Here is a 27,836-nt window from a genome sequence, read left to right on the forward strand (position 1 = left end):
TAAAAAAGCATTATAACAACATTCATTGAAATGATAGGTATAACCAAAACTATTATACTCTGCATGTATAGATTAAAATTTAAAAAACAGAGTAAAGAAAGAGTTGAAGCAATAAAACAGCTGGAAAAAAAAATACAAAAGCAAATAATTTTTTTCTCTGCAGAATTGGATTCTAAAGATACTTTTCTCGTTCATAGGAAAGGAAAGAAATGCTCCTGATTTTTCTGCTCTCATTTTCAAATAAAAAATATTCGCCAATGACTGCTATGAAGAGGTTCCATAGAATTGAGTCAACACGCTTTACATACCAGTTAATTGGAATAGTATTCTTGTAGTGGTAGACGCACTAAACACTATGAAAAAAAAAATTTAATCAATACAAATGATAGAAATCAAAATAATAAAAAGATCTTTATCAAAGAGAGTACAATAATTTTCTCAAGAGCTGTAATTGACCAACTGTTTATTAAATGGATATAAAGTCGTTTGTGACAGTCAATAGTAAGAGGATGTATTTCTAAAAGAAGAGGAAGCGTCGTACAGTCCTTGCGTTTCATCGGATAAAGTGAGTCCGGGAATCTGCGTGACTGAAGAAGAGCTGTAAAATGAACCGGGAGTCTGTGTCATGAAAGCAGGAGCGGTGGGTGGTTTTTCCGGTTGGGAATCTCCCATCCAATTAAAGGAAGAAGAAGCCTTTTTGCTGTTGAATTGGCTCACAAGATTCATTAAGCTGTTTAGATTGTTTGTAGACTTGTTGCTTTCGTCTTCTTGTTTTGGATTGCTTTGATATTTCTGAAATCACATTAGAAGAAAATGAAAAAAAAAGAGAAGTACCCACAGCTTTAATAAAAAAAACTACTATTGGATTTACATGGTGATAAGAAACAGGGCTTGTATGATTTGCATCACTTGATTCTTCTTTTTCATTCATAAAATTTTTTTTACAGCATTTAAAAAAAAATTTTTCACAATATAATATAGATTATATCGCAAAATTTTATAAGAATACAGTGAAATCTCTCGGAAGAGACCACCCTCTGTCCCATAGCATTAATCCCTTCCTTCTCGCTCCCATGAAAATGATGGGATGAGGTTTCGCCCCCCTATTTCTCGCTCCCGTGACATTTGCGAGATGGAGTGTTCAGTAGTAAAGTGGCAATAAGAATAAAACTAATTCATTTCTTTTGCCCAGAAAACCTTTTATTTCTCATTTTACACACCAGATGGCAGTACCAGGATATTTTTAAGATAATTGTAGATAGTTTATTTTAAACTCAGAACTAGGAAGAAACTCGGTACTACTGTCCAGTTTGTGACATTGGCCTCTGTATCTCATGCTTAGAAATTTATCACACAAGAAAAAATTACTAATCTTTATTTATATTATATGTAAGTTTAATAAAATTCTTTTTTAATGTTTAAAACACATATTTTTTAAATTTTCCCTGCTTGCTCTAAGTCATGTCGGCTTTTCCTAAAAATTTATTTTTTTAAAATTTCAAGATAAAAACAAATCAAAACTTAAAAATGAATATATATATATTGCTCACACACATATTTTTATATAATTTTCAGGGATAAAAAATTAGGCACTTTTATGATCGTTTTCATGAAAATTAACCGATTGTTAAGGGGTTAACAGTAGTATATGAAAAAGTAACTTGGATCAAATGCATCAAAAAGGTGAAATTAAACGTAATTTATCAGTAGAGTAAAATCTCTCGGGAGAGATCACTCTCTGCGCCACAGTATTAACAGTAGTACACGAAAAAGTAACTTGGATCAAATGCATCAAAAAGAGGTTCATTAAATGAACATTTCGAGAATCATGTTTTGATAAACTAATGTGAGGAGGGTTGTTATCGTCAATCTGCTACATTTCAGATTTTCAAATTCATGACTAATTCCTAGAATTTTTAATGACTTAACGAAGTTACTATTTTCTCCGACAATAACACAGCAATAAATTTAAAAAAGCATTATAATGACATTCATTGAAATGATAGGTATAACCAAAACTGTTATACTCTGCATCTTCATATTTAAAGATTTTAAATTTAAAAAACAGAATAATATCGTATTAAAAGTAGCAATAATTAAAGAAATATTCATAAGTATGCACAGTTATTACTATTTTATAAAATAGTGAGAACTGTGGAAAAATTTATTTGGAAAAAAAACAATAGAATAAATGTGTCAAATAGTAAATGTTCAGGTTTGTGATTTGAATTTTCTGTATCATAATATTATCAAGATTTTCAAAAATCAAGTAGAAATGAACAGCAATAACTGTAAAAATAAAAAAAAACTGGTCAAAACATCACACGAATTTTGCACAAATCAAGTCTGTCAAAAAGTAATTACTCAAACGAGCGATTCAAATTTTGCTTGTAATATTGGAATTGCGAAAACCATAAGAAAATCAGTTTAATTAACTGCAAAAGAAATAAAATCAAAACACGGATTGGGATGATATCAAGGGGGTTGAAAAGTAATTTTTTAAATGCACAAATTTAAAATTTTCATGGCGTTATATCACATTAAATATTAATATGATCTACTTGTAGCCAAATAAATAAAAAGGGCAAATATATCACAGCAATTTAAAAAAATTTAATAAACTACTTGATACCAATACTTGATCCATGAGTTCCACTCGTTTTCTGGATTGGGTTCGAGATTACAAGGCTACGGAGTTGAACACTAGTAGTCGTTAACCCAAAAATTGGCTCGACCGTTCAACAGCGGTTATAAAAAAAGCGAAGAAAATAAATTATTGATGCAGGGAAATCGGTGAGTTAGTGGAAGAATCACATGCCTACTCTTGTAATGTATTGATTAACAGTCATGAAAAGTTAAAAGAAAAATTAACCAAATACTTATATATTGCACAAAATTTTTGAAGGAATTATATAGACTGAAAAAGAAACGCAACCAACAGCATTTGGTATAGAGGGGAGAAATTATTTTTATATATAATATATAAATGAGTGAGATGCCAAGTCTAGTTCTAATACTTTAAAATAAAATGTACAAGAATTTTTATACATAGGTGTGATTTCTTGAAACTTCTGGACCTTGGAATTCTGGATTGGGGCTAGTGAAATCATCTCTGTGGAAGGGAGGGATGTTCTTTTGTATTTAAATCAAGATAAAATAGATAGTTTCAGTAGGATTACAAGCCCAGCATTGCTTTTATCTAAAAATCATGACTTTCCAGATTTGTAGATGTTCCTAACTTAAAGCAAGGGTTCCTAAACTGATTTGATGTTCCAAACTGGTGTTGGACTGGGTACATGGGTTTTATTGTTCTTAACTGCCTTAAAGTGTTCAAAACCTTGAACTTTGGTAAAAAGATAAAAATTCTATATGTGTAACCATTGTACACATAATTAATTACATACTTTAATAAATATGTGATACCTTTTATACAATTAGCTCTAACACATCATAGGAAAATAATATAATAGGAAAAGATTTATAACTTTTAAAGCTCTACAATTGATCAACAAAGGTGAATACATTATCCTTTAAATATGAATAAATAGGCTTTTAATACTGATAAATTATGTTTCTGCATAAGGATAAAATAAGGCGATATTAAAAACAATAATTAACTTTTTTAATAAAACCAAAACGTGTCTTAATTTTGTTTCTTGTTAAAAAATTAACCTTTTATTTTTCACACTATTTTTTTTAAAATTGTGACATAATTAGAAAAAAAAAAAGGATTTTGGACAGGACAGTTTAAACCGTGGATTAATCCATTCTGTCATAAACCTTGCCAATTCTGTCTCCTAGTAGGCCCAGTTACTATGTCATAAAAGAACATCGTTTCCAATGCAACTTTTTTTAAAATAAAAAACAAGTAGCTTGGAAGTTTAATATACATTAGGTAATTAATGTATTCATACATTTTCATTAATGAGTCACACTTGGTGTCATCACAAAACTATTACATTAATTTGATTTTAAAATGAATAAAGAATGATAGTAATAATATTAAACTTTTGCTTTACCAAATTTTTTACCTATAAAATTATTGAACATTAAGCTTTTCTGGGATATCTAAGTTGGATGTTTTTCTTAAAGGAAATACTTACACCGAGAAGATCGGGTGAAAGTTTTTGTAATTTTCTATTCATCACTATTGAGATCATGTGATTTCCAATCTTTTGTAACATAGAAAGCTCATCTTCTGTAGGATCCATTTTTTCCTGTAAAAAGATACAGTCAGAGTGCTTAAGTCTAATGAAACTAATTTACAAATTCAGAAAATATACAAAATAAGTAAGTAACATTTAAAATAATAAATCAAAACAGAAAAGCGCTTAAAGCAGCTAGATCCAAATTTGTTTCATTATTTTAATACATAAAGTCAAAAAAACAATTATAGCTGAAAACAACAAAAATTATAAAAAATTTTAAGATATGTGTGTTGGCAGAACAACACTTCACCAGGGCCTGCTAACAAGCCTTTCTGTTGTCAGAGATGAAACCAAAAACTGACAGTACCCCTCGAGGCCCCATAATGGAAAATCAAACAAGAAAAGCAATTAGAAAAATTGAAATGTATATACAATGAAAAATAAATAACAAACAATCGCAATGAAAAATAAATAACAATTATGTCGCAACTTAAGACAGTAAGTCTTAATAATGACTTAAAAGTACACAAAATAAGACATAATAAAGAAACGCCCACAAATAAGAAAAAGGTAAAGTTACAGTTATAATTGTTAAATCATTAAGAAAGCTTCAGAAATAAATCAAGCGCTGACCTCTTTTTTGAAAATCTTGAAAAAATAAACAGAAAAACATTCAATGAGTACAAATTTTAAAAAGGTGTGTCCCCTGATGACGTGCAGCCTTGCTAACACACATACCTTAAAAAAAAAATTTATAATCTTTGTTTTCTGCTAGAATTGTTTTTCTGACTTCATAAATTGCATAATATAAAGATCATTCGTGGATCTTATATAACACGGTTGCCACTCTTTTAACAAAGCAAAAATTAAAGACTTTAAAAAAAAAAATAAGGACTTTTTTGAAAAATTAAGGACCTTAAAAAATAGTACAATTGTTTATCATTAAATATACATTTACCACCAGTGACAGTGCCATTTATTTACCTTTTTTTTTAAAAAAAAATCAATAAATAAAAATAATTTAAAGAAACCCATTTTATTATAATGTAAATTCTGATATAATTGTATTAATTAACAGAGCTTGCCAAAGTAGGACCAGGCAATTTTTGAAAACACGGGTCAGGTTTTTTAAAAATATTTTCAGATTGTTAAGGCCCAAAGACATTTATGAAGCTAATCCATATTCCATTTTTAATCACTTTATTGAAATTGCATTGTATAGTTAAATGCAGAAATTAAGATTTGCAATTTTTTTCATACATTTAAAATAATTTTATACTTTTTCAAATATTTAAAATAGAAAGAAGAGTAAATAAAGAAATTTGGGAAAAACATTGAAAAAATTATCGCAAAGTTTTATATTTCACTACAAGACCTGCATCACATATTCAGTTGAGGGCCAACCTCGCTAAATATTCAGATACGCCAAAAAATTCTTTCTTTTCTATTAATAAAATATTTCATTTATAAGAGTATACATTAAAAGAATTAATACTAAAAGGTTATTTTAGAGTTATGCATGAGAGTATTTTTCTTTACTATGTCATGGTAAATTAAGTCCTATTTTAAGTAAAAACAGGCCATACTAATATCTAAGCATCTTAAATCATTCCACTTTTTTTTTCATTAGGCTTCACTTAATATTTTTTTAAATTTATTGCAATAAATATTTTTATGAAAAATTTTTATACAATAAAAATACAATTATGTTTGAGAAGATTTATAATTTTCAAATCAATATGTTTTTTATTAGTTCTCAGTAAAAAATGTTAATAAAAAGGTCGAAAATGATTTTTCAAAGGTATCAACACATTCTTATGGCCAGAAAATTGATAAGGTTCCTTAATTAACAAATACTGATAAAGTATTTATTTTTTCATCATTTATAAATATTTACTTATAATATTTCATTATCATTCTCCTCATATTATTCTCTACTATTATTATGATTTGATATTTTATTATGATTGTGAATTAACAGTTTAAAACTGAAAGTGGCATTCTTTTATTATAAAGTAATGCTGTATCACCTTATTAGGTAACATTTTGTAAAAAAATATTGAAAAATTTATTGAAAACGGTATGTAAAATAATGGTTTGATATAATTATTAAACAGCAAATGTGTTAGATTTACTTAACTTTACATAATATTGCAACACAATCTGGCAAAAAACGTGAACTAATTTTAAAGCAACTAGAAGTTAAATAGAAATTTTAAAAAAAACGTATATTAAGTTGCAATGTTAAATTAATAAAATGATTATTAAAATCTAAGTTTGAATTTTATTCTAAGAGACATTAATAACAAAAAGTTTGGGACCTTTTAATTGAGTAGACTTAAATTTTTATGTAACAATCTGCTTATCCTTTAGAAATAAAAATAATAGTGTAAAAATTGACATTGCATCAAAACAAGTTATAAATAGTTACCAAACATTTAACTTTCTTGTTAGAAGCAAATCTTATTTGGTACTCAAGAAAAAAAGTTTAAAATATTTTTGAAAAAACTTGGTGTTTTATCATGTTATTGCTTTCTATAGATTTACAGTGACTTATTACTCACTGAAAATATTAAACAAATTTATTTAATTCTTCAAGATTTTTGGAAATAGTTCTCGTTATGGATTCTAGTTTAATTTTTTTTTCTTCTGATACTTCTATTCTTAGGGTTTTACTTCATTCCTATTAGCAGATCCCTTTCTGTCCCCCTATAAAGCTCTACCCTATGATGCATGGTCAAATTCTAAGTGATAAAAGAACGACTTTTTGTTTTAAAAAACTGAACGTGAAAATTGTTCCTATCAACAATAGTGATACTGAAAAATTAAGGACTTTCATAAACCTTGCACCAAAATAAAAATTAAGCAGTTTTTAAGGACTGTGGGAACATAAAGTAATTTTAGTAAATCATCTATATCATATTAAATAATAAAAAATGAAGCTTATTTATTTCAATTATTATTATTTCATTAAAATGAATCTTAAAAATAAAACAATAAGTATTAGTAAAACAAAATTGTAAATCATAACTACATAGCATTATAAATTCTCAGACAATATGCAATAAAAAATTGCACTACAACAGAAGAACACATTCTGCATAAGTTAAAGTAAAACATAAATGGAGGAGAAAACGAAAATTTGGAAGATAAAAATGATTACTGATTCAATAAAGATGATAACTTCTGTACACATTGTTCATCTACTAATATGCACTTAACAAAATCAATCCATTCAGAAAGAGATCTAGAGCATTAAAGGAGCTTTTTTTTAAAAAAAAAACAACAAACAATTAAAGAATTATTTATAAAATTGAGGAAAAAAATATGTAGACAGAAAAATTAAGCTTACAATCCTGTTTCAACCCACTTATTACAATAAAAGGTGCAGTTAAACATTGTTTGAATAGTGATCTTCTGACAAGTTAGGACATGCTATTATTATTATTTTGTATCTGATTTAAGTCAATGGCGTTTGAAAAAAATTGCAGAAACGAACATGAAATAAAGGACTCCTGGATCCATACTGGGGTCTGCCTAGGGTAAATTTATTACCCTTTAGCAGTACCTTCACAAAATAAACTTTCAGAAAAACGGTAGTTTCACAGAATACTTTTAAAAAAGGAAGTTCTCATGCAAACCCCAATCTCGTTGCAATCTATGGAAAAGAAGAGCTTTTCTGTCAGCTGTCTTTTACGAAAAGGTAGATCGTGTTTGGTCAGATAGCGTAATGTGGTCAGCCAAACCGGTCATTTACAACATATCAATATTTTAAAATGAAACGATGAGGCTCTTCCTCTATAAACTTTACAGGAAGTTGAAATTCGAACATTATATTAAATACTATTGTAAATTTATTCTAATAGACCTTTATTTTTTTTATGAACCATTCTTTTCGCTGTGAAACCTTTTCTGTACGACCCAGTCAAAATGTTCTCATAATTAAAATAACTTTCAGTACTAGTACTGTAAATGCATGTTTTTACTAAATTCAAGTTGAAATTTAACTATGGACAACGATTTTTATGGATTTTGAAGTTTGGATGCAAATTTTAACCCAAAATTTTACAATAGCAAAATTGTTTTCGAATGTATGGGGAAAAAAATATAGAAATTTACCAGTCAAAAATGATTTGTAGTGACAATTTTTGAAAATATTTTCTTACTTTACCATATTTTTGTGTTGATTTCTTAATATATTTTGTAATTTTCACAAATTACGTCTAAATAATCACAAAATAGGAATTTCTTAAAAAAACCTGGACAGACCCCTGCCGTAGTGCAATGACAACACAAACAAGTAATATAAAAAAACAAATTTTTAAAGTCAAGTTTTAGTTACTTTTTCAATAATTAAAAAATTTTTGTCAAATTTAAAACTAAAATTAAGCAATTAAATTTAATGAATGAATTAATATTTGAAAAAGCTGTATCAACATCAAGTGTCATCATCCACTACAAGTTTAAAGAAATGTATTTGAACTTGAGTGGATGACTAAAAAGTATTTTATGAACGATTGAAAATTTGAACAAGATATATAGAGAGTGTGAACTAATAAGTAGGAATTGAATAAATAAAAAAATAACCAGATAAATGAGCATTAAGTCAATGACTTTTTTCAGAATCAAATTTTTGAAAAAGAAACATTTTCTTTAATTACAAATTATTTATATTTTGCAATGCTGACACTGGATTAATTTTTAATAAATTTTAATTTGCAAAGTTTCTTTTGTGCTCTTTCCTTAATATTTTTAATCTCAGTGACCTTTAACGTTAGATTGATTTTTGGTTACAATTCTTCAATTTAACCATTACTGAATACGGATTTCTTAACCACGGCTGATTGTGAATCCCATGGGGGAAGAGACTGTTGAACATGTAAGATGAATAGAAGAAGTCTTATCTATACTAGTTAAGACTTTACTTTTACACATTTTGCTCCTCAAATTTAGTCGCACTCTTACATCTATTCATTCCTGAGAAATGTGTGGTAACCATAGCTGCCAACATGGATAGGGAAAATATCCAGTACATTTTATGCAATAACATAAATTTCATGATAACTGTTGCATGATGTACTAAATATTCTACACATAGGGAATTTTAGGGATTTTAATAGTCATCAAAATAGAAAAACTGTAATATTTTCCTGTACATTAAACATACATAGCTGCCAACCTTAGGAATCAAAAATTAAGAACACTATATGCGACAAAATTATACGCACCCATTACGAGAGTAAAATAAAAATATAACTATTAAATAATAACATTAACAGACATATATTTAAATAATTTATGTAAATTAGTAAAACAAAACTATAAACACTATCTTTTGTGCTAAATTTATACTATTAATATTTTATAATTAGGAATGCCGGTATAATAGTTTAAAAACAATCATTACCTATTAATATATAATTTTCCTTCTCCACATTATAAAACACAGTTAAATAATACTCTACATCATAAACAAATATTTCTGATGCAAGTGTTTAAATACAATATTTTTTTTAAAAAATAATAGTTGTTTAAGATTCAATTTAGTGAAATGATCAGCTATTGCAATAGTATTTTCCAATAAAAAGCTCCTAAAAATTACTTCTGAACAATATTCACAGGAAGCGTGTTTGCGGGGATCAGAACAAGGGATTGATTTAAAAGTAAAAATACTGCAATTTTAAAAAAATTCAGATTTTTTATTAAAAAAATCCGATTCTCAGATTTGATTTAAAAATTAGGAACAAATTCGAAAAATTCTGTTGAAATGTTATCTATTATGTTTATTCATAATTTTGAATATTAATAGGCAATTAATTCATCCAACATAGCTAAAAGTTTTTTTTTAATTAATTTATGAGTAAAACAAACTGAACATTTTAAAACAAAACAAGTTTTGAACAGATTTCTATAAATGAGGTTATGTATTATTAACACTTGTTGAAATATTCAAGCAAGCAAGCAATAATCTGTTCAAAAATTCTATTTCAGTAGGGATTTTTTCAGGAAACTTACTCAATTTCAGGAAATTTTCTAAAATGTACAAAACCCAGGATTTTAACAATTTTAATTAAAACCAGTAGACCAGGAGAAAGTGGCAAAATCCAATGGTCTACCAGAAAATAAAGTAGAGTTGGCAGCTATGGGTAACCTTTTCATTTTTGTTCTATCTTTAAATTTCTTGAATGGAAACTCAATATTTGACATGGTTATAAAAATTGCAAGAAACTCGAATACATACTACTCTATGAAGAACAAGTTCGAGAAACATCATGGATGGCATAGTCTCAATGATTTTCAGTAATGACTGAAATAGATTGGAGTTGTTACTTTGAGTTGCTGCTCTCTCTTGCATTCTTCTTTGCTCAAGAACAACTCGCAAATCAGCATCAGATTCTCTTGTCTGCGAAACACTGATGGAAAGTAATTCAAATTTCGCAATCAAAATAAGTTTGTAGAAATGTATTTTCCAATATATATANTTGTTCTTGGTATTTTAATAAGTATTAAAATTATAGTGCGTTCAAAATATTTCTTGTCACCCTGCAATTTATCTAAGTATAGGTCAACATTGTTTGGCTGTATTTTTTTTATTCCAGGTAAGAGGAATTGCATAGGAGAAAGCTTTACAATGGCGCAGGTTTTCTTATTTTTGACAGCAATCATACAGAAATTCAAACTAACCGTCCCGAAAACTTCAGACATTGGCGTTCTAGAATTGATGAAGAATGGAAAAATGGAAATTTGTGCCAAACCCAGAAATTAAAGAAGAAAAAAAAGATGTATATATATACATATACCAAACACTGTTCAGACATGTGATTGCTGGAAGAAAAAATTATCTGAATTTTTTTTTTCGTATTATAGTTCGTATTTACTTTTTATACAAAGAAGATAAATGGCTACTCTCATTTTTATGCATACAGAAAAGAATATATATAAATAAAAAAATGTTACATATTCATTTTTTACACTTGTAAATCGTCATCGTATAAAAAAATAACAAACTCTGAAATCCACGGCAATAATCGAAACAAGTTTAATAATAAAACTAATTGTATGGACAACGAAATCGCACGAATCGGATGCGTCAATAAAGGGTTCTTTAAATGTACGTTTCCAAGAGTGATAATAATACAATCAAAAATACCAATATACTAAAACAATTGCGAAAATTTGTAGTAATAAATGCAGAATAATTTATTGAAAAAATTATCTCGCCAAATACTAAATACTCAGGTACGTGAATTTATAACATCGAGATTTTAAAAAAATCAACAGCATTAACTGGAACGAAACACTGCGCACAGGATTTAGCACAAATCGACTCCGTCAAAAAGTAATTACTCAAATATGTGAGTCGAATTCCTCGTTTCTTAATAATATCGAATTAAAATGTGGGAATTAAAAAAATCACGTGAATTTATCAGAACTGAAAAAGTCGATTAAAAAAAGTGGTATCGTTGCGTGGCAAATAAATTCACGAATTAAATTTTGCGAGTTGTAATGATAATGTACAAACAATATAATGATTAAAAAAAACATTCGCAGCAATAAAAGATTGAAACACCTCCAGGGCGCGTAGCCAAATCTTTGAATCAAAAATAAGCACTTTTTAAAAACTTTTCGAGCACTTTACAAAAATTTTCAAGCACTCAAAAAATTCATATTCAATCAGCGATATCATTGAAAAGCAAAAACTTTTCATAAACAGTTTTAGCGCTAAAAAAAAAAGAAGAAAGAAACAGACGTAAATCGAAACAATCCACATCATCGAGTGAATTCAACTTGACCCTGAACTCAGAACAAAAGTACCCGTACCCCCTACGTCAAAAAAGTGCTAGAAGTAAAATAAAATAAACAATAATAAAATTAAAATTAAAAAAAAAAAACATTTCATAAGGATCTGATATTCTCCATCCGAATTGGAGCACTCGGGTTTCGGTTTCAAGTGCGTGCATGTGCAAGTCATAAAGTGGGTACGACATGAAGTCCGCGTGAATGATTACGTAGCAAACTCCCCATTTTTCATGAAATGCATGGGATCCACCAGATATCACTGAAGGGGAAAAAAAATATTCGGGATAAAAGCACTTTTTAAAAACGCCAGATGAAAAATGCACCTTTAAAAGCTTTTAAAAACGAAATCTCCAAAAAAGCACCTTTAAGTACTTTTTACAAACGCTACGCACCCTGCATGACTTACATACTAGTGAATTGGAATCATATTTTTGTAGTGGTAGATACACTACAGGCTTCATAGCAGGAAAAAAAATCAAGACAAAATAAAATTGTTAATTTAGGACATTTTTGGGAACAATATACAAATATCGAACTGCTTTCAAGCAAAATAAACTAAAAAATTAAAGTCAGACCTCTGACTTCTCTTTTATTCATACAAAGATTTTCACAGGTCATTATATAAGGAAATAATGATAATTATCATTCGTTTTTGCGTCACACTGAAAAAAATAAATATTTCAATTATGTACCGAAATTTCTCTTAGAAGAGCACACATTTACTATTTGTTTAAAAAAAAAAAAAAAAAACAGATCTGTGTTAGAAAAAAAGTTTATAGACTAAAAATTGAAGCAAATAAACAATCGTTGTTACAGATAAAAAGAAATATGTTCCCATGCAACAGTTCATTTCTCTTCCCAGTGCGAATTAGCGAAAACTTTAAAATGTGAATTTTAGATAGATGAAATCTGTGAAAATTTCATCGAATGATACGTTTTTGCTCAGCGAAATTCCGAAAGCCGACAGTCTTGAGAAACACGGAATTCTGCAATAATCAGAGAAACGTCATACGCCTTGCTCCTAATATTTAGACCAGGAAGGGTCGTATGAAAAATGCGGAATTCCGGGCAACCCCCGGAACACGGTCACCCCTGGGTTGTGAAAATCTGTTTCATATAAGTGATATTTTTTGTACCTTGGTTGTTGGGTTGTTTCATGATGGCTATAATCAAATCGAATGGGGGATCTTCTTTCCCTGGGAGATTCGCCGCCACCATAACAGCGACGATCTCTCACGTTGTCCGAAGAATACAAGTATCTTTCGTCGTAAGGGTCGTCTGAAAAGTGACCACCTCTCTGAAATTCTTGCTGTTTGTGATCAAGGTGCCTATAGTCCTCATCCCTATCACCCACATAATTAGTTCGCCTAAGGAAGAAAAAAGTAGACATTAATTATCAAGAATATTGTTTCTCGAAATTCAAATATTTTGATGCGGACCATTTTACAACAGTGGCATAGTTTTACTGTACGTTTGGAAGGGCTTATGCCTTCTGACACACACATACTTATATCTGCCAACTTGTACGGTCACTGATTTTACAAAGTGATAGTAAATGAACAAGTAATGTTCGAAATTTGTTTTTAATAATTAAACACTAATTAAACATTTATGAGCTAAGTAAGTTAACAAATAGATCATATTTACATAATTTTTAATTGTTGATCTGTCATAGTTAAAAATGTTTTTCTAAACTTTAAATTGAAAATTTAATAAGTCAAACTGCTATAATGTTGCTACTACTAAGAAGTTTTTTTCTCAATAGCCGTACAGGTTTGTATGTATATATATTCTGACATTAGGTGTTCAACAATATTTGTTTTCTTCCGTAATTCATTGTCAGTCTCTCAAACCACTGAAAGCTTTAAACTTTATTGCAAAGAATGAAAAATCGCATAAACTAAATACTTTTAAAATTACAAAATATACCTCCAAGCATTTCTTGAGAAATTTGAAAAAAATAATAATTATATAGATATATACACAGTAAAACCTCCATTCTAGGGACTGAAAACATTTTCTGTTTAGGAGAGTTGTCCACTTACGGGAAGGGTACCCTAATAATGAAGTTTAACACAGCTAATTGTTTTTAGAATATTTTCAAAGAAGTAGAAATAATTAAATAGTTTACAATATCTATCTACAAGGATATTTATTTAAACTTTAAGAAAGATAAAATAGAATATATAAAGAAGTTTGATATAAATACATAATTCTAGATGTAGCTACAGATAAATGAATATAATTTTCCTACTAGACATAGATACTCAAGTCAGACATATGATACCGAATAGGAGCTTTCAGTCCTTAGTCAGTTTCAATAATTAGGTTCAAATCCCCTTACAAAAACCTATGAATTGATAGGGAACATGATTAATACCTTCTTGAAAGTAAACCTCCCATGATTCACAGTCATTCACATGAGGACCTATGGAAGTTGATTATTCACAATTGATCAGCTATCAAGTGTCTGAATAAGTGTGCCATTTATATGAACACATCAAAGACTATATTTCTGTTCTCTTTTTTACTGTGTTAAATACAGTCTTCAAACTAATGAGAAAATTAAAGAAATTTTAAAAGGGGAAGAAGCATTGAGAGCATTGAAGATGTCATTTCAACTCGAGGGGTCTCATAACCTGTGTGGTCCAGATGAAAAGATCAAAATATGCTGCTGTCCGAATTATTTCAGGAGAGCGGTATCCTTTTCTCTTCTTTCTCTACAAGGATAAGGCAGGGTGAAAGGCGAAAGATTGATTCTTTAGTAGTGAAATAGCTTAACTATATTTTTAGTTATAGATAAGGCAAAAAATAAAACAGTTTTAAAAATGGCAAAAAGTTGTATTTTCCCCCTTGCAATTTAAAGCAGAGATTTTTTTTTTCAAATTTAGAAAAAGTAGTGTCTGGTTTGAAGAGACAGAAAATAATGTTTCAGGGCCAAAATGACTGTCCGCGTCTGGTTACGGAAGTGTCCGCTTTGCGGAGAATGTACATAATGGTTTATTCATAGAAGATTACCGGGGAATTAAAAATATGTCCGTATTGAGAGGCGTCCGTTTTGCAGGAGCGTCCATAACAGGAGGTTTCACTGTATATATATACTATAGGGCTCCGCCCCTTGATCACTGCTGCTCGCTAACCCCTGATAATTGCTACGCAATTACATTTTCGTTCGCTTTGCGAACAAACTTCGCGAATAACGAAAGTTGTCTTCCAGGAGATTAGCTGGCAATTTTTCTGCACCAACATCACATAGAGAGAATATGATAGGATTGTAAAATGTCAGAGGAACTTATTATCAACATTATAAACTTATATAAAGCAATTTCAATACAAACAATATTATAAACTTATATAAAGCGAGGAAGCAATATTATTTAACACATTACTATAGGGCATTAGCCGGAGATTAATCTCCGTATCTGAAGCACGCGTGGTAGAGCCTAACTCAAATCATTGTTGATCCTATAGGATGCCGAACGTTCCCTATATGTGTTTTATCTCTTCCCCCCCCCAGTAATTTAAATTTCAAACAAAAAACAATTAAAACCTGATGAAAAAAAACTTTAAAAAAATTACAAACAAATTAAAACATGTAATACAGTACGGAACCGATTATCCGGAACGATGAGGACCATCGCTACTCTGGATTACTGATTTTTCCAGTTATCTGAATCGCTACAAAAAGCCGTTTTTTTTATTGTTAAACCCAACTAAAAAAAACATTTTGGAAATAATCTTAAAAAGAAGAAAAAACGATGAAGTAATACACTAATGATTATTTCCAAAATTATGGTAAGGTAAACATCTTTCAAAAAAGAAAGAAAAATCCTAAAATCTTATGAGGAAAAAAAATTTTTTTTTTTTTTTTAAATGGCGGAAAAGTTATCGAATTTCGTTCCGGTTTTCTGATTTCCGGATAACGGGTTCTGTACTGTATTAATAAGTTGATTCTAAGTAATATTTCAAAAGCAAATACCATTGCAAGTAAGTACTCAATTAACTTCAATACTGTCAACTGACAAAATATTTTAGTTTCAATCAGAAGTATTCGTAAGTACACCAAGGAATTCGTTTCATTTAAATGTCTTGACCTTTAAATGTTTCTTCGCCGCGCATTCCGCCGCCGCGTTTTGATAGCACTATGACTATTTTCCAGTTAAATTTTGTGCAGCTAAATCATGTTCAGCTCTATGCCGCTGTTGATATCGCCTAAGATATTTACAGTGATCAATTTTTTATAAAAGATATAAGTATTTTAAAGTAAACTCTGTTCAATATATTTTGATAATTTGGAATGTAAATAGTTTTTTGAGAGAGTGTTGATTCGTGCTTCCAATAACTCTACCCGATTTATCAAAGCTATTAAAATATATTGGAATTCTAAAATAAATAACTGCGTTCTATCAAAACAAACATTTTATTATAAAACTTTAGAACAACTATCTTTTTGCATCGCCACTCAAAATTATTAATTAACACTGGATAATATTGCGTTAATGACACTCTTATCTAATCATAAACAATCGTTTGCATAAAGTTTAGTTCATAATAATCATACATAATCGTTTGCATAAATAATCGTTCGGTCTTTTTATAGCTTTACGTAATAAGTGTGTTTTTTTGTTTGTTTTTGGAATGGCGATGTTATAATTTTGTTGTTGAGTTAATAAATCTTCCTTTTTATAAACGTAATAGTAGAGTTTTCTTAATTATTTGATTCGAAGTCCTCTGAGTTTTATTTGAGGTCAGTTTGTATTTTGTATTTTTTGACAGCATTATTAAAAATTATTACCTTTTCACATATATGCGTTCTCTATTTTGATTGGCTGTTTTGTGCGTTACTAACCAGAAGTCTTCTGTGATTGGCTATGTGTTATCATTCCACTCTCTTCTTATATATAAAGATATATATATATGTATGGATTAAAGGTTTGAATGACGAAAAAAATGAATAACAAAAACTTTTTATGTTTACATCTTACTCACCTAACCGAATGGCTCATTAATCGAGTAGTGTATAATTTCAGGAGGGGCTTTGTCCCCCAAACCCTTCCAAAAACTATGCCACTGTCTTACAACAATAAAGAAGACTACAACAACCCCTCTTCCTCACAAATTAAGCAGGCCAGGGGAAAAAAATGATCAAGAAAAGTCTAGTCAGGACAATCTCAAAAAAGTAAAAACTTTGAAAAATAAAAAGTTGCAAACTTAGATTTCGAATCAGAGAGACATCAACCTTCCATTCAGAGTTTCTCAAGAGATCACTAATCAGGCATCTCTTTTAAAGAGAAGAATTCAAAGCAGGCTCTTTATATCTAACCATATAAGATGTCAAACTAGCTGTCAATATTCAAAAACACAATAACGGAATTCAAATTAGCACAATTTATATGTACAACTTTATTCTATTTCGATGTACAATATTAATAAAATTAGGAACGCGGATGGACAGAATGGCCCACCAGGATACCGGGAAGTTCCGCTACGTCCTTCAACCTGATTACTTTCTGTTGAAATAAATTAAAAAAAGAAAGTGATATTAATTTTGCATTGTATCAAATAAAAAAAAAATAAAAAAATTGATATAAATTTTACTTTGAATCTTAGCTTTTTAAGAAAAAAAATTATAAATAAAGAAATTTTATTTTATGGTTCAACATCACTTTTGTTTCCTCTGAACCTTCTCTAAGGTCCAGCCACAATGGGGGAGGAAAGAGATCACAGCGCTCCCAATAACAACCACCCCACTTGCTTAAAAATTTTATTTCAATGGGAAATAAAATGTTCCTTCTGTTCTTGGGGAAAAAAATCTCTATTTTATGGAACGCTTCCTCCAAGAAAGTGCTCCTTTCTGAGTCTTCTTCTTCTTTGTCAGCACCCCTTGTAGGCCTTGGCTGTCTAAGTAAGTTTTCAGAGTAAGCAATTTATTTTTCATGGCATGGCAAAGCACGTAAAAAAGTTATTCAAGTTTAAGATCCATAGCAGTATCGTATAAAAAAAATCATGATTCGCAAAACAAAGTGACTGCCGAAAAATAACTTGAAATTTACGATGAAATCATAACAAATAAATCATGTCAAAAAGATATTAATTAAATGAGCGATCCACAACTCACGACTTGGAACATCGCATTAAATGCAATTAAATCGTATTAAATGTATTTTAATAATCATGCAAAAATTGGTAGTTTCGACTGCCAAAAAAACTATCGAAAAGTCATATGAATTTATGATGAAATTGGTAAAAATAAAGCGGGTCTAAAAGGATTACAGGAATTTGCGCATTGTAATAAAAATATTGCTTTTTTTTCTTTTTAAGAAAAAAAAAACATGTGAAACTCTATAGCAATAACCACTAAAAAATTGGTCGAGAAACAACATAGATTAGCAAAAGAGTTTGTGCAAATTGAGCTCGTCAAAAAGAGATAACTCAAATGTCCGATTCAAAATTTCCGGCAACATTTTTTAATTTTTCAAATAAATAATAACTTTTTACGTGTTTTCAAAAGCTCCCATTGGCTGCATATCAACAGTTAGTGTGCTTTGCAGCAGGGTTTGTTGATTTAAATCAGCTTGATTTAAATCACGATTTAAAACAAATGATTTTTTTAAAAAGAATCATTGATTTAAATCAACTGATTTTTTTAATATATATATTGATTTAAAAAGTTTAAAAACAGTGTTCTAAATTATTTATACTTTTAATATTTTATTTTCTTAGTTTTAAAATTTTTAGCTTGTCTATTTTGATATAGGATTAAAAATGAATATTTTAATATAAAAATAAAGATTAAATATTTGTTTATATTTTGATGAATGACTACATTTATAAACACAATCTGTTACATTTATTTTGTCATTTTAAAAATCAAGAGAAAAAAAAAAGAAATAACAATTTCAAATTAAAATTATGGTTTGGTAATTGAAACTTTGTTTTAATAGTTAAAATATTCCTTAAATTCTCTATTTCATCTAGTCTTTAAATTTCCATCATGCATTTGTTTCAAAATGGTAGCTATGCATTCAAAGCTATGTATTATAATGAAATATTGCTTTAGGTAGTTAGAGCTTCTAAAATATTGCCATAATACAGATTTAATAAGAATTTAATTTTGATAAAACATTTATGAAGTTTTTTTTTTTACATCATAAATCAAAGTTTTTACAGTGTATTTAAATTTTAAAAAAATCCCATTTTTTGAATTTTTTTTTTTTTTTTAAATCAAGAACCCTGGCTTGCAGGCAGTAAGTTGGGGACCCCTATTTTAAACCATAACTTTCCCTGCATTAGAAATATTTCAACAAAGTCAGTAATTAACTCAGATTTAAAAATCAATTAAATAAATTATAATGCTCTTATACATACCTATCACCCCTTTTCACATTATTATCAATAATATCCTGATAAGGTTTTTTATAACTTTGACTTGAAGACACTAAAAAAGGAAGAGGAAAAAAATTAAAAATTTTCTTAGTTAAGTATCAACAAAACAGAAACTTTCAAAAATCTGTTATTTTTTTAAAATTCAAACAAATAATTGCTATTTCTTTTTTTAAATAAAAAATTTTAAAACATTCACTTCTTTTCAAAAGATTTGCTTTTTATATTACAATAAAATTTACTGGATGCATTTGGTAGTTTTTTTTTTTTTTTGATAGAAAAGGCTTTAGCTATAACTTAGGGTTGCACAACCTTTTGTGGTGAAGGGCCTATTGCACAGCAGGTAGATTAACGAAGGGCCGCACACATGATAGCGACAAATATGATAATTTTTATATAAACATTAATGTTCACATAAAAAATATTAAATCCCTTAATATTTTTATCAGAAAACTTAGTATATTTTCAGAAAATTATTTGATTTTAATTAAAACTAAAAAAAACATACTTTTCAAAAAAAAAACTTTTTCAATTTTTTACAATAATAATTTTTTTAATATATATACATAAATATTGGGGGGGGGATATAAATTCTAACCAAAATGAAGCTTACAGAATGAAAGTGCCTAAAACATACACATTTTAGAGTAATATAAATTTGAATTAAATATTTTAATTTAAGAAAATTTATAAAGTTTTAACAAAAACCAAATTAAAAGAATTTTTTTTTATTGCATTCAGAAGTTCCCGCGAACCTCATATCAACAGTCGGTGGGCCGCAGGTTGGGCACCCCTAGTATAACTCATAATTCTTAAAAATGTTTGATAAAGATACAGTATGACATGTAGATACAGAAAAGATACAATATGAGCATGTGTTTTTTAAATAATTTATTTCCACTTAATAATAATTTCCTTAATTGTTTTATTAAACAGATTGACTTCTTTTTCATTTTAATGAAGTGAAGATTTTATCTCATTTATGATTCTTCTCTTAGTTTAATTATGATTCGTATTTTCATTGACATTACAATTCTTTTTTTCAACATTTAAACAAAAACACTGGGTGGCTAGAAGGCTAATGGCTTAATTGCTAAGCACCTGGCATTTGCAAATAATATTTAAGATCATGTTAATAAATCCCAACTACAAAAAAAATAAGAGTTGTAAGGTTTTTTTTTGTTGTCAAATTTCATTATTTGTAAATCATGTATTTAAAATGATAGTTTATACTAACTTACTCAATATAAAATCTAATATAATTTTAATTCATAACTTGAAATAGAATTTATAATATTTTAAAAGTTACGGTAAAAGTGTAAGAAGAAAAAAAAACAATTTCATAAAAAATAAAATAATTAAAAAAATAATTAATTATGAGCTAAAGCTAATGAAATAATTATGAGCTAAAGCTTCAAAATACAAAACAGTTATTCAGCTACTCAGCATATTAAATATTTATAGTGGAATAAAATAAAAAAGATAAATCTAAGAAATAAAGAATTCTCAAATTTAGAAAAAGCAACTATCAAAATATAAAAATAGCACAAAATAGTTCCATTTCANAATTTCTTGTTGCATTATATATAGTTAAGATAAGATTTGGCCAAACAATAAAAGTACAAGAATCTTTTTCATTCCATGCAACATTAAATTATGACATTTGGAATAAGAACCAGAGTAGTAGTTTGAATATTAAAAGAAAAACATAACTTTCAATAAGAAATGAAAATTTTTTTTTAAAAAAAGTAACATAAACTTTCTTTTTAAACTTATCTTTCATTTCTAGCTTCGTTTTTATAAATGACAATTTATGAAAATTTGATGGGCAATTCTAGCAGCTTTTGGCAGTAATTTGATGATGTCTTCCTTTTCAATTTTGTATAATCTCACACAACAATCATGAAACCAATGATTTTTTTCCTACTTAAAAAAACTAGTATACTTCAATTATTTAGTTTCAAAAAACTTAAAAGAAGTTACAAGTCAGGAAGGAAAAAAAAAATTATCCCAGAAAGTATCAAAGAATTCAAGCATTTCACCAACTGTAAGTTTGATTTAATTTGTAGCGTATCCCACAACTAATATTCTAAATTAGGATTTTTCCCCCATAGATTTGTTGTCTGTTTATGGGGAAAAATCATTTTTAAATTGTTGATTGCACACCAAGTTAACAAGCAAGTACAATTCCAAGTACTTCCATTGTTACCTCTATATTCCTAATCTCTATATTCCTATAGAGGTAACAATTCCATTGTTACCTCTATACAGTCCCTAGAAAATTATTAGACACACTATAAGATTCTATGTAAAATCTTAATTATTAGGTGATACTGTACAGCTTTATTGTTTCTATGTGACTGAAACCGGTTTACACTTGTTTATATTCTTGTATCAATTGGTTAACATGCAATACGTTAAAAATAAATACAAACAGGAATTATATACAAAATCTCCCGAATAAAAGCCCATTGCATTTATGTTTAAATATAAAACTATTGCATATAAGCTTGTGTAAAACTTGTCATTATTGAAACACTACAGTGCTTCCAATAATTTTTCTCTAATTATTATAATATACTAATATAATACCTTACAATAGATATTCTATATTTAAATAATATATCATCTAATTTAACCAATTGATACACAAACAAGTGCAAACCGGTTTTAGTTGCACAAAAACAATAAAGCTGTATACAGGGTGCGTAGCCAAATCTTTGAATCAAAAATAAGCACTTTTTAAAAACTTTTCAAGAACTTTACAAAAATTTTTAAGCACTCAAAAAATTCATATTCAATCAATGATATTACTGAAAAAGAAAAACTTTTTATAAACAGTTTTAGCGTTAAAAAAAACCCAAAAAGAAACGAGCGTAAATCGAAACAATCAGTACTTTCCCACATCACCGAGTGAATTCAACTTGACCCTGAACTCAGAACAAAAGTACCCTTACCCCCTACGTCAAAAAAAGTGTTAGAAGTAAAATAAAATAAACAAGAGCAAAATTAAAATAAATTAAAAAGAAAAACATTTCATAAGGATTCTCTATCCGAATTGGAGCACTCGGGTTTCGGTTTAAAGTGTGCGCGCATGCACAAGACATAACGTGGGTACGATATGAGTCCGCATGAATGATTACGTAGCAAACTCCCCATTTTTCGTGAAATGCATAGGATCCACCAGATATCACTGAAGGCAGAAAAAAATTTCGGAAAAAAAGCACTTTTTAAAAACGCCAGCTGAAAAAAGCACCTTTAAAAGCTTTTAAAAACGAAATCCCCAAAAAAGCACCTTTAAGTACTTTTTACAAACGCTACGCACCCTGTGTATAGTATCCCTTGATAATTTATCCTTGATAATTGAGACGCACAATAAGATTTTACATAGAATCTTATTGCACATCTAATAATTTGGCTAGAGACTGTATATATACAAGGTCCGGCTATTAATTTCCAGGACTGACGTAACTGTAGGAGAAAGAAAAGCCGGAAGATGGCGCTAATGATTGCATATTGAAGGGTGTTTTCTAGCACATGTGCAGTGCAATCGGCGCCATTCTGAAGCGAGTAGTTCTCGTGTAAAGGCGCATTAAAACGGAGCTCTTAAATTCCTGTTGTCGTAGTGAAATGGAGCAAAGAATTAACATAAAATTTTGCTTCAAATTGTTCAAGACAGAAACCTAAAAATTGTTAAAACAAGTTTACGGCAAGGAAGCATTATCTTGCTCAAGAACTTTTGGATGGTTTAAATGCTTTCGAACGCTAAAGCGTGGAGGATGATTCGCACACAGTTCCTACGCAAGCCGGAAGAAATTGAAAAAGTTTGCGTCCACACATTGCGTTTGCTGTGAAACGATTCTCAGCTCAGCATGGTGTCGTTGAGTCGCAGCATCCACCATACCCGCTAGACCTAGCACACACTTTTTCCTGTTTCTTAAGCAGAAAAATTCACTGAAGGTAACAAGATTTCAGGATGTCGAAGCCTTCCCGAAAACTGTAACGTCACTAATAAAGAGCATTCCAAAAGAGGACTTTAAAACTTCTTTCCGAAATTTGTACAGCCGAGCACAGACGTGCATTACGGCTGATGGGGATTACTTCGAGTAATATTAAATAGCTATGTGTTTAACTTTTTTTTCTTCTGAGTTATTCCATGAGTCCTGGAAATTAATAGCCAGACCTTGTATAATTTAGATAAAGGATCAATTTTCAGTTTTCCCTAAATTCAATAATTATAGTATTGACATAATTTGATAGTGACATAAATGATATAATTTGACTTCACAAGAGCTTGAAATGTCAAATTTTTCAGTTTTACAGAAAACATTCTCAACACTTTAGAAGTTTACGTAATTTACAAGTGGAATAAAAATCATACGACGAAAGGGGATAACAAAAAGAGATTCTATGAAATACCTGTTTCTCAATAAAGATTAAGAACAACACAAAACAAAATAATTCAAATAATATCATGTAACCTCTTAATGCTCTTAACATTTCACTGACAAGTAAGCTACTGAATATTTATACAATATTTGTGAGACATTTACCTGATGGTTTTGACAGATCTAGTTTGACTTGCATAGTCCCAGTTCCGTGTTTATCTTGATGCAATCGAATGCATTCTGCCACAACAGGTTCAATCATTCCTTTTTTAAGATTAGTCTTATCAATCAGATCATGCTTCACTGGATCGTGTTCTTTCTACAAAATATTTTGCAATTAAAATCTAACATAAATAGAGGGTCATTTGAAGAAATATTTATGGAGAGTAATTTCACTTCTCTAAAAAATTTTTGAATAGTCAATTCCAAACCATAGGTAACATTTTATAAATAACTGCCACTTTGTAACAGACTACTACTACTACTTAAACAAAGAAAACATACAAAGATTATTGTTTGAATATTTCACCGAAATTCCATATTAACAAGTTAATTAAGGTTTCTAAAGAAAATTATACAAAATAAAAAAAGGAACTTTTTGTTAATTGTTTCTAAACGTCTATTGTTCAAATGATTAAAGAATTATTCAAACAATTATTTAACATGGTTAAAAATCTCAAATGATATAGCCTTTCCTCTAACAGCATATTGAAAACTGATATTTATAAGTTAAAAGTCATTATTTCTAAATCTTCAATTTTTTACCTTGAAAATGATTCTTTGCTTAAAAATATTAGGTTTAAAATGTTGATCATCTGGCTAACCTTACTGTAGAATTATCCAGCGACAAATTTGTACCTGTACAGTGCAGAACAAAAAAATAAAGGTTTTGTTTTCCTTCTTCCTAATAAAGAAATAAAATTCTTATATTTTATGTTTATATATCATTTAACTTGTTTCCCATACATTCTCTAGTTTTTGCAGGCTCTTTTAAAGTAAAAGGAGAATCAGTTATTACCTATGGAATGTAAGCAACATTTACGAACTTTTAACATTGTCATTACTACAGAATTGGAATTTTGAATCAATAATCGAATATTTACCAACAAAACAGTAAAATAAAATATTAATTTATAATTGTTTTGTAAAATAATCTCTATTTTAAATATAATTGTTATTTATAAGAGTTATATTAAAATGAAAAGGTTCAAATGAAATAGAGAAAATTAGCATCAATGCAACAATTGTAACAATTTGTCGACAAACATTGCTGTTAGCAATTATAAGAAAATTAGTGATTGGCCGGCCTTGCTGAGAAAAATAATTTACCGATTTCATTGGAGTACAAAAGCTTTCAGAAAAGGAGTGCAATAAAAATCTATTATTAAATTATAATCAACAGGATTCCCACTCAATTTCAGAAAAAATATTCCATGACTTTTCCACCATATTTTATCTATAACATGCAATTAACTTTTAAATTTTTTTATTTGTTAAGTCAAATATTAGATTTTGTGAGCAAAAACATATAATAGAATGTGAATAGAAACATAGAAAACAGGGTGGCCACTGAAATCAGGTTACAAATTTCCTTGATTTTTCCAGGTTCTCCAGTAAAAATCTTAAAATTTCCAGGTCAGTGTGTGTGTGTGTGTTTTCTTCTTTTTTCTTTCTTTTAAAGTGTAGGTGGGTACAAGAAAAGTTTCAATATTATAAGGTATTTTATTTAAAATGTTATTTTTTTAATATATCAACTTGATTAGATATGGAGGAAACAATATGTTTAGTTCGCAGAAAATAATTTAATGAATTTTTTTTTTAAAGTGTTAAGTAGTTTTTGAACAAAATGTACCAAATAGCAAATACAGAAAAAAAGCCCCGGAAAAGTACTGTTTAATATATTTTCATTTAGCAAAAGAAAAAAATTCCAGGCGATTATACGTCGATAAATTTGTATATTTATTTACATTTATAATTATATTTATTACATTCAGAGCCATTCTATCCAAAGAGTGCTCTTGATAAAATTCATTGATATAATTTTCTTTACATTAATATCTAAAATCAAGTATTTGAATAGCGTTGTTTGTTTTGAATTAGCACTATTTTTTATGAGATATTCAGAAACTGTCAAATTTCTTGTTGCATATTCTATTAAAAAATAAAAAAAACTAGGTAAAATTTTTTAAATTTTATTCTTTTTTGCTTTGTTTTTTTTTCATATTTGAAATTAGAATATTTAAAGAATTCCAATCTAACCACATGGTTTCTCAACTTAGATGAGTTATTTTCTTTGTTTTGTTTTTACAACTGGGCAATTTCATGATGTTGGACCTAAAAAACGAACATAAATTTCTTAAAAAAACTATTTTATAAAACATAGGTTTATAATCATCAAATTTTTATATGAAATATTTAGTACATCATAACCTATCAAAAAACAATTTGTTTGATAAAAACTGATTATAAGTTCGAGTTAAATGGATTAAAATGTTGGTGTCGGATGTAAATCGCAAGAAAGCCAAAAATTATTACTCATTTACAAATTGTCTAAACTGTGTGAATTTGTTTGTAATTTAAATGTAAACTTGACAGAATTTTGAAGTTGACATTTGAATAAAAAATTTGAATCTTTTTTCTTTAGTGTCAGACGTAAATTTTTTGAATTGGATATAAATTTAAGTTAGTGATAGATAACCATTATTCCCGATTGTAGCATTAAAGATGTGCCAAATGTATGAATATAAAANAATAGATTGCGTTCAGAACAAGGTTACGACGGCGATCACGAAGTTAATCCCATTGAAGATAATCTACAAGAAACGATTTCAAATCGCGAAGTTGCGAAAACGAACATGTGATATAACGATATAAGGTCTCAAAAGTGATTCTGATTCTACCGCTCATCAGTCAAGGCCGTCTCAACATAACGAAACAATATCGTCTTCCACAGCGCGAGTTGGCATCGGAACGTAAGAGAAAGTCCTTGCGTGTATCGCTATATCGTTATATCGTCTTCTTCACTCGACGGCTTAAATCAGATTTCTGATGCATCGCTTGGAATGAAAGTCGGTGTATCGGTTTGCCGATATAGGCGTTAAATCGATATGTCGCGATATATCGATTTATAGCCCAGTCCTAATCATAACCTATCAAAAAACAATTTGTTTGACAAAAACTGATTATAAGTTCGAGTTAAATGGATTAAAATGTTGGTGTTGGATGTAAATCGCAAGAAAGCCAAAAATTATTACTCATTTACAAATTGTCTAAACTGTGTGAATTTGTTTGTAATTTAAATGTAAACTTGACAGAATTTTGAAGTTGACATTTGAATAAAAAATTTGAATCTTTTTTCTTTAGTGTCAGACGTAAATTTTTTGAATTGGATATAAATTTAAGTTAGTGATAGATAACCATTATTCCCGATTGTAGCATTAAAGATGTGCCAAATGTATGAATATAAAATTTTATATGAATTCTAGAATAAATGTTAAGTTCAAAACACTATTTTTCAAAAAAAAAAAAATAATAATTGTTTTCCATCTTTCTAATAAATACATATAAATTTTCTTATACTCTAAGACAATACATCATTTAACATGTTTCCCATACCCCCCTCCCTTATTCTTGCTGAGCTTTTTAGTGTAAAAGGAGAAACAGTTTCAGAAATATCATCTCTGGAAGGTAAGAAGCATTTACAAATTTATGACACAGTGATTAATACACAATACGAATTTTGAATCAAAAATCAAATATTTACCAACAAAACAGTGAAATTAAATGTTAACATCTAGTTAGTTTGTAAAAGAGCCGTACTTAAAATAAAATATATTTCAGAAGGTTAAAATAAAATATATTTCAGAAGGTTAAAATGAAATCCAGTAAATTAGCATCAATGCAACGATTTTGCTGTTAATTATGTTAGGTTCAATTATTATGTCACGTATTCATTATGTTATTCAAAAAAATGAATTATTATTTGGCTTTGAGAAAAATAATTCATTGGATGAGAACACAAAAGCTTTTAGAAAAAGAGAGCAAGATAAAATCTATTATTAAACTATAACCAATTATTTTTTGGATAATTTCAAAAAGTTAAAAATGATACAAGATT

The 27,836-nt window shown here is 28.6% G+C and overlaps 1 protein-coding gene across 4 annotated transcripts in view; it reads right to left on the bottom strand.

Annotated features, from left to right (window-relative positions):
- Positions 1-227: 227 nt before the first annotated feature.
- Positions 228-27,836, bottom strand: part of LOC107457188 (uncharacterized) — a 70,691-nt gene continuing 43,082 nt past the window's right edge. For 3 of the 4 annotated variants that reach the window (XM_071179810.1, XM_043053625.2, XM_043053624.2), the window contains 6 exons: positions 23,885-24,038; positions 19,317-19,386; positions 13,085-13,315; positions 10,390-10,561; positions 4,104-4,217; positions 393-792 (listed from right to left, as the gene is read on the bottom strand). In XM_071179810.1, the coding sequence (XP_071035911.1) occupies positions 496-792; positions 4,104-4,217; positions 10,390-10,561; positions 13,085-13,315; positions 19,317-19,386; positions 23,885-24,038 (1,038 nt within the window). In that variant the 3' untranslated portion in view covers positions 393-495. Of the gene's footprint in view, positions 354-392; positions 793-4,103; positions 4,218-10,389; positions 10,562-13,084; positions 13,316-19,316; positions 19,387-23,884; positions 24,039-27,836 lie in introns of those variants that run through there. The other variant, XM_071179856.1, reaches the window with a different exon arrangement.

The sequence above is a fragment of the Parasteatoda tepidariorum genome, chromosome 1 (assembly GCF_043381705.1).
Source record: "Parasteatoda tepidariorum isolate YZ-2023 chromosome 1, CAS_Ptep_4.0, whole genome shotgun sequence".
Taxonomy (NCBI): Eukaryota; Metazoa; Arthropoda; class Arachnida; order Araneae; family Theridiidae; genus Parasteatoda; species Parasteatoda tepidariorum.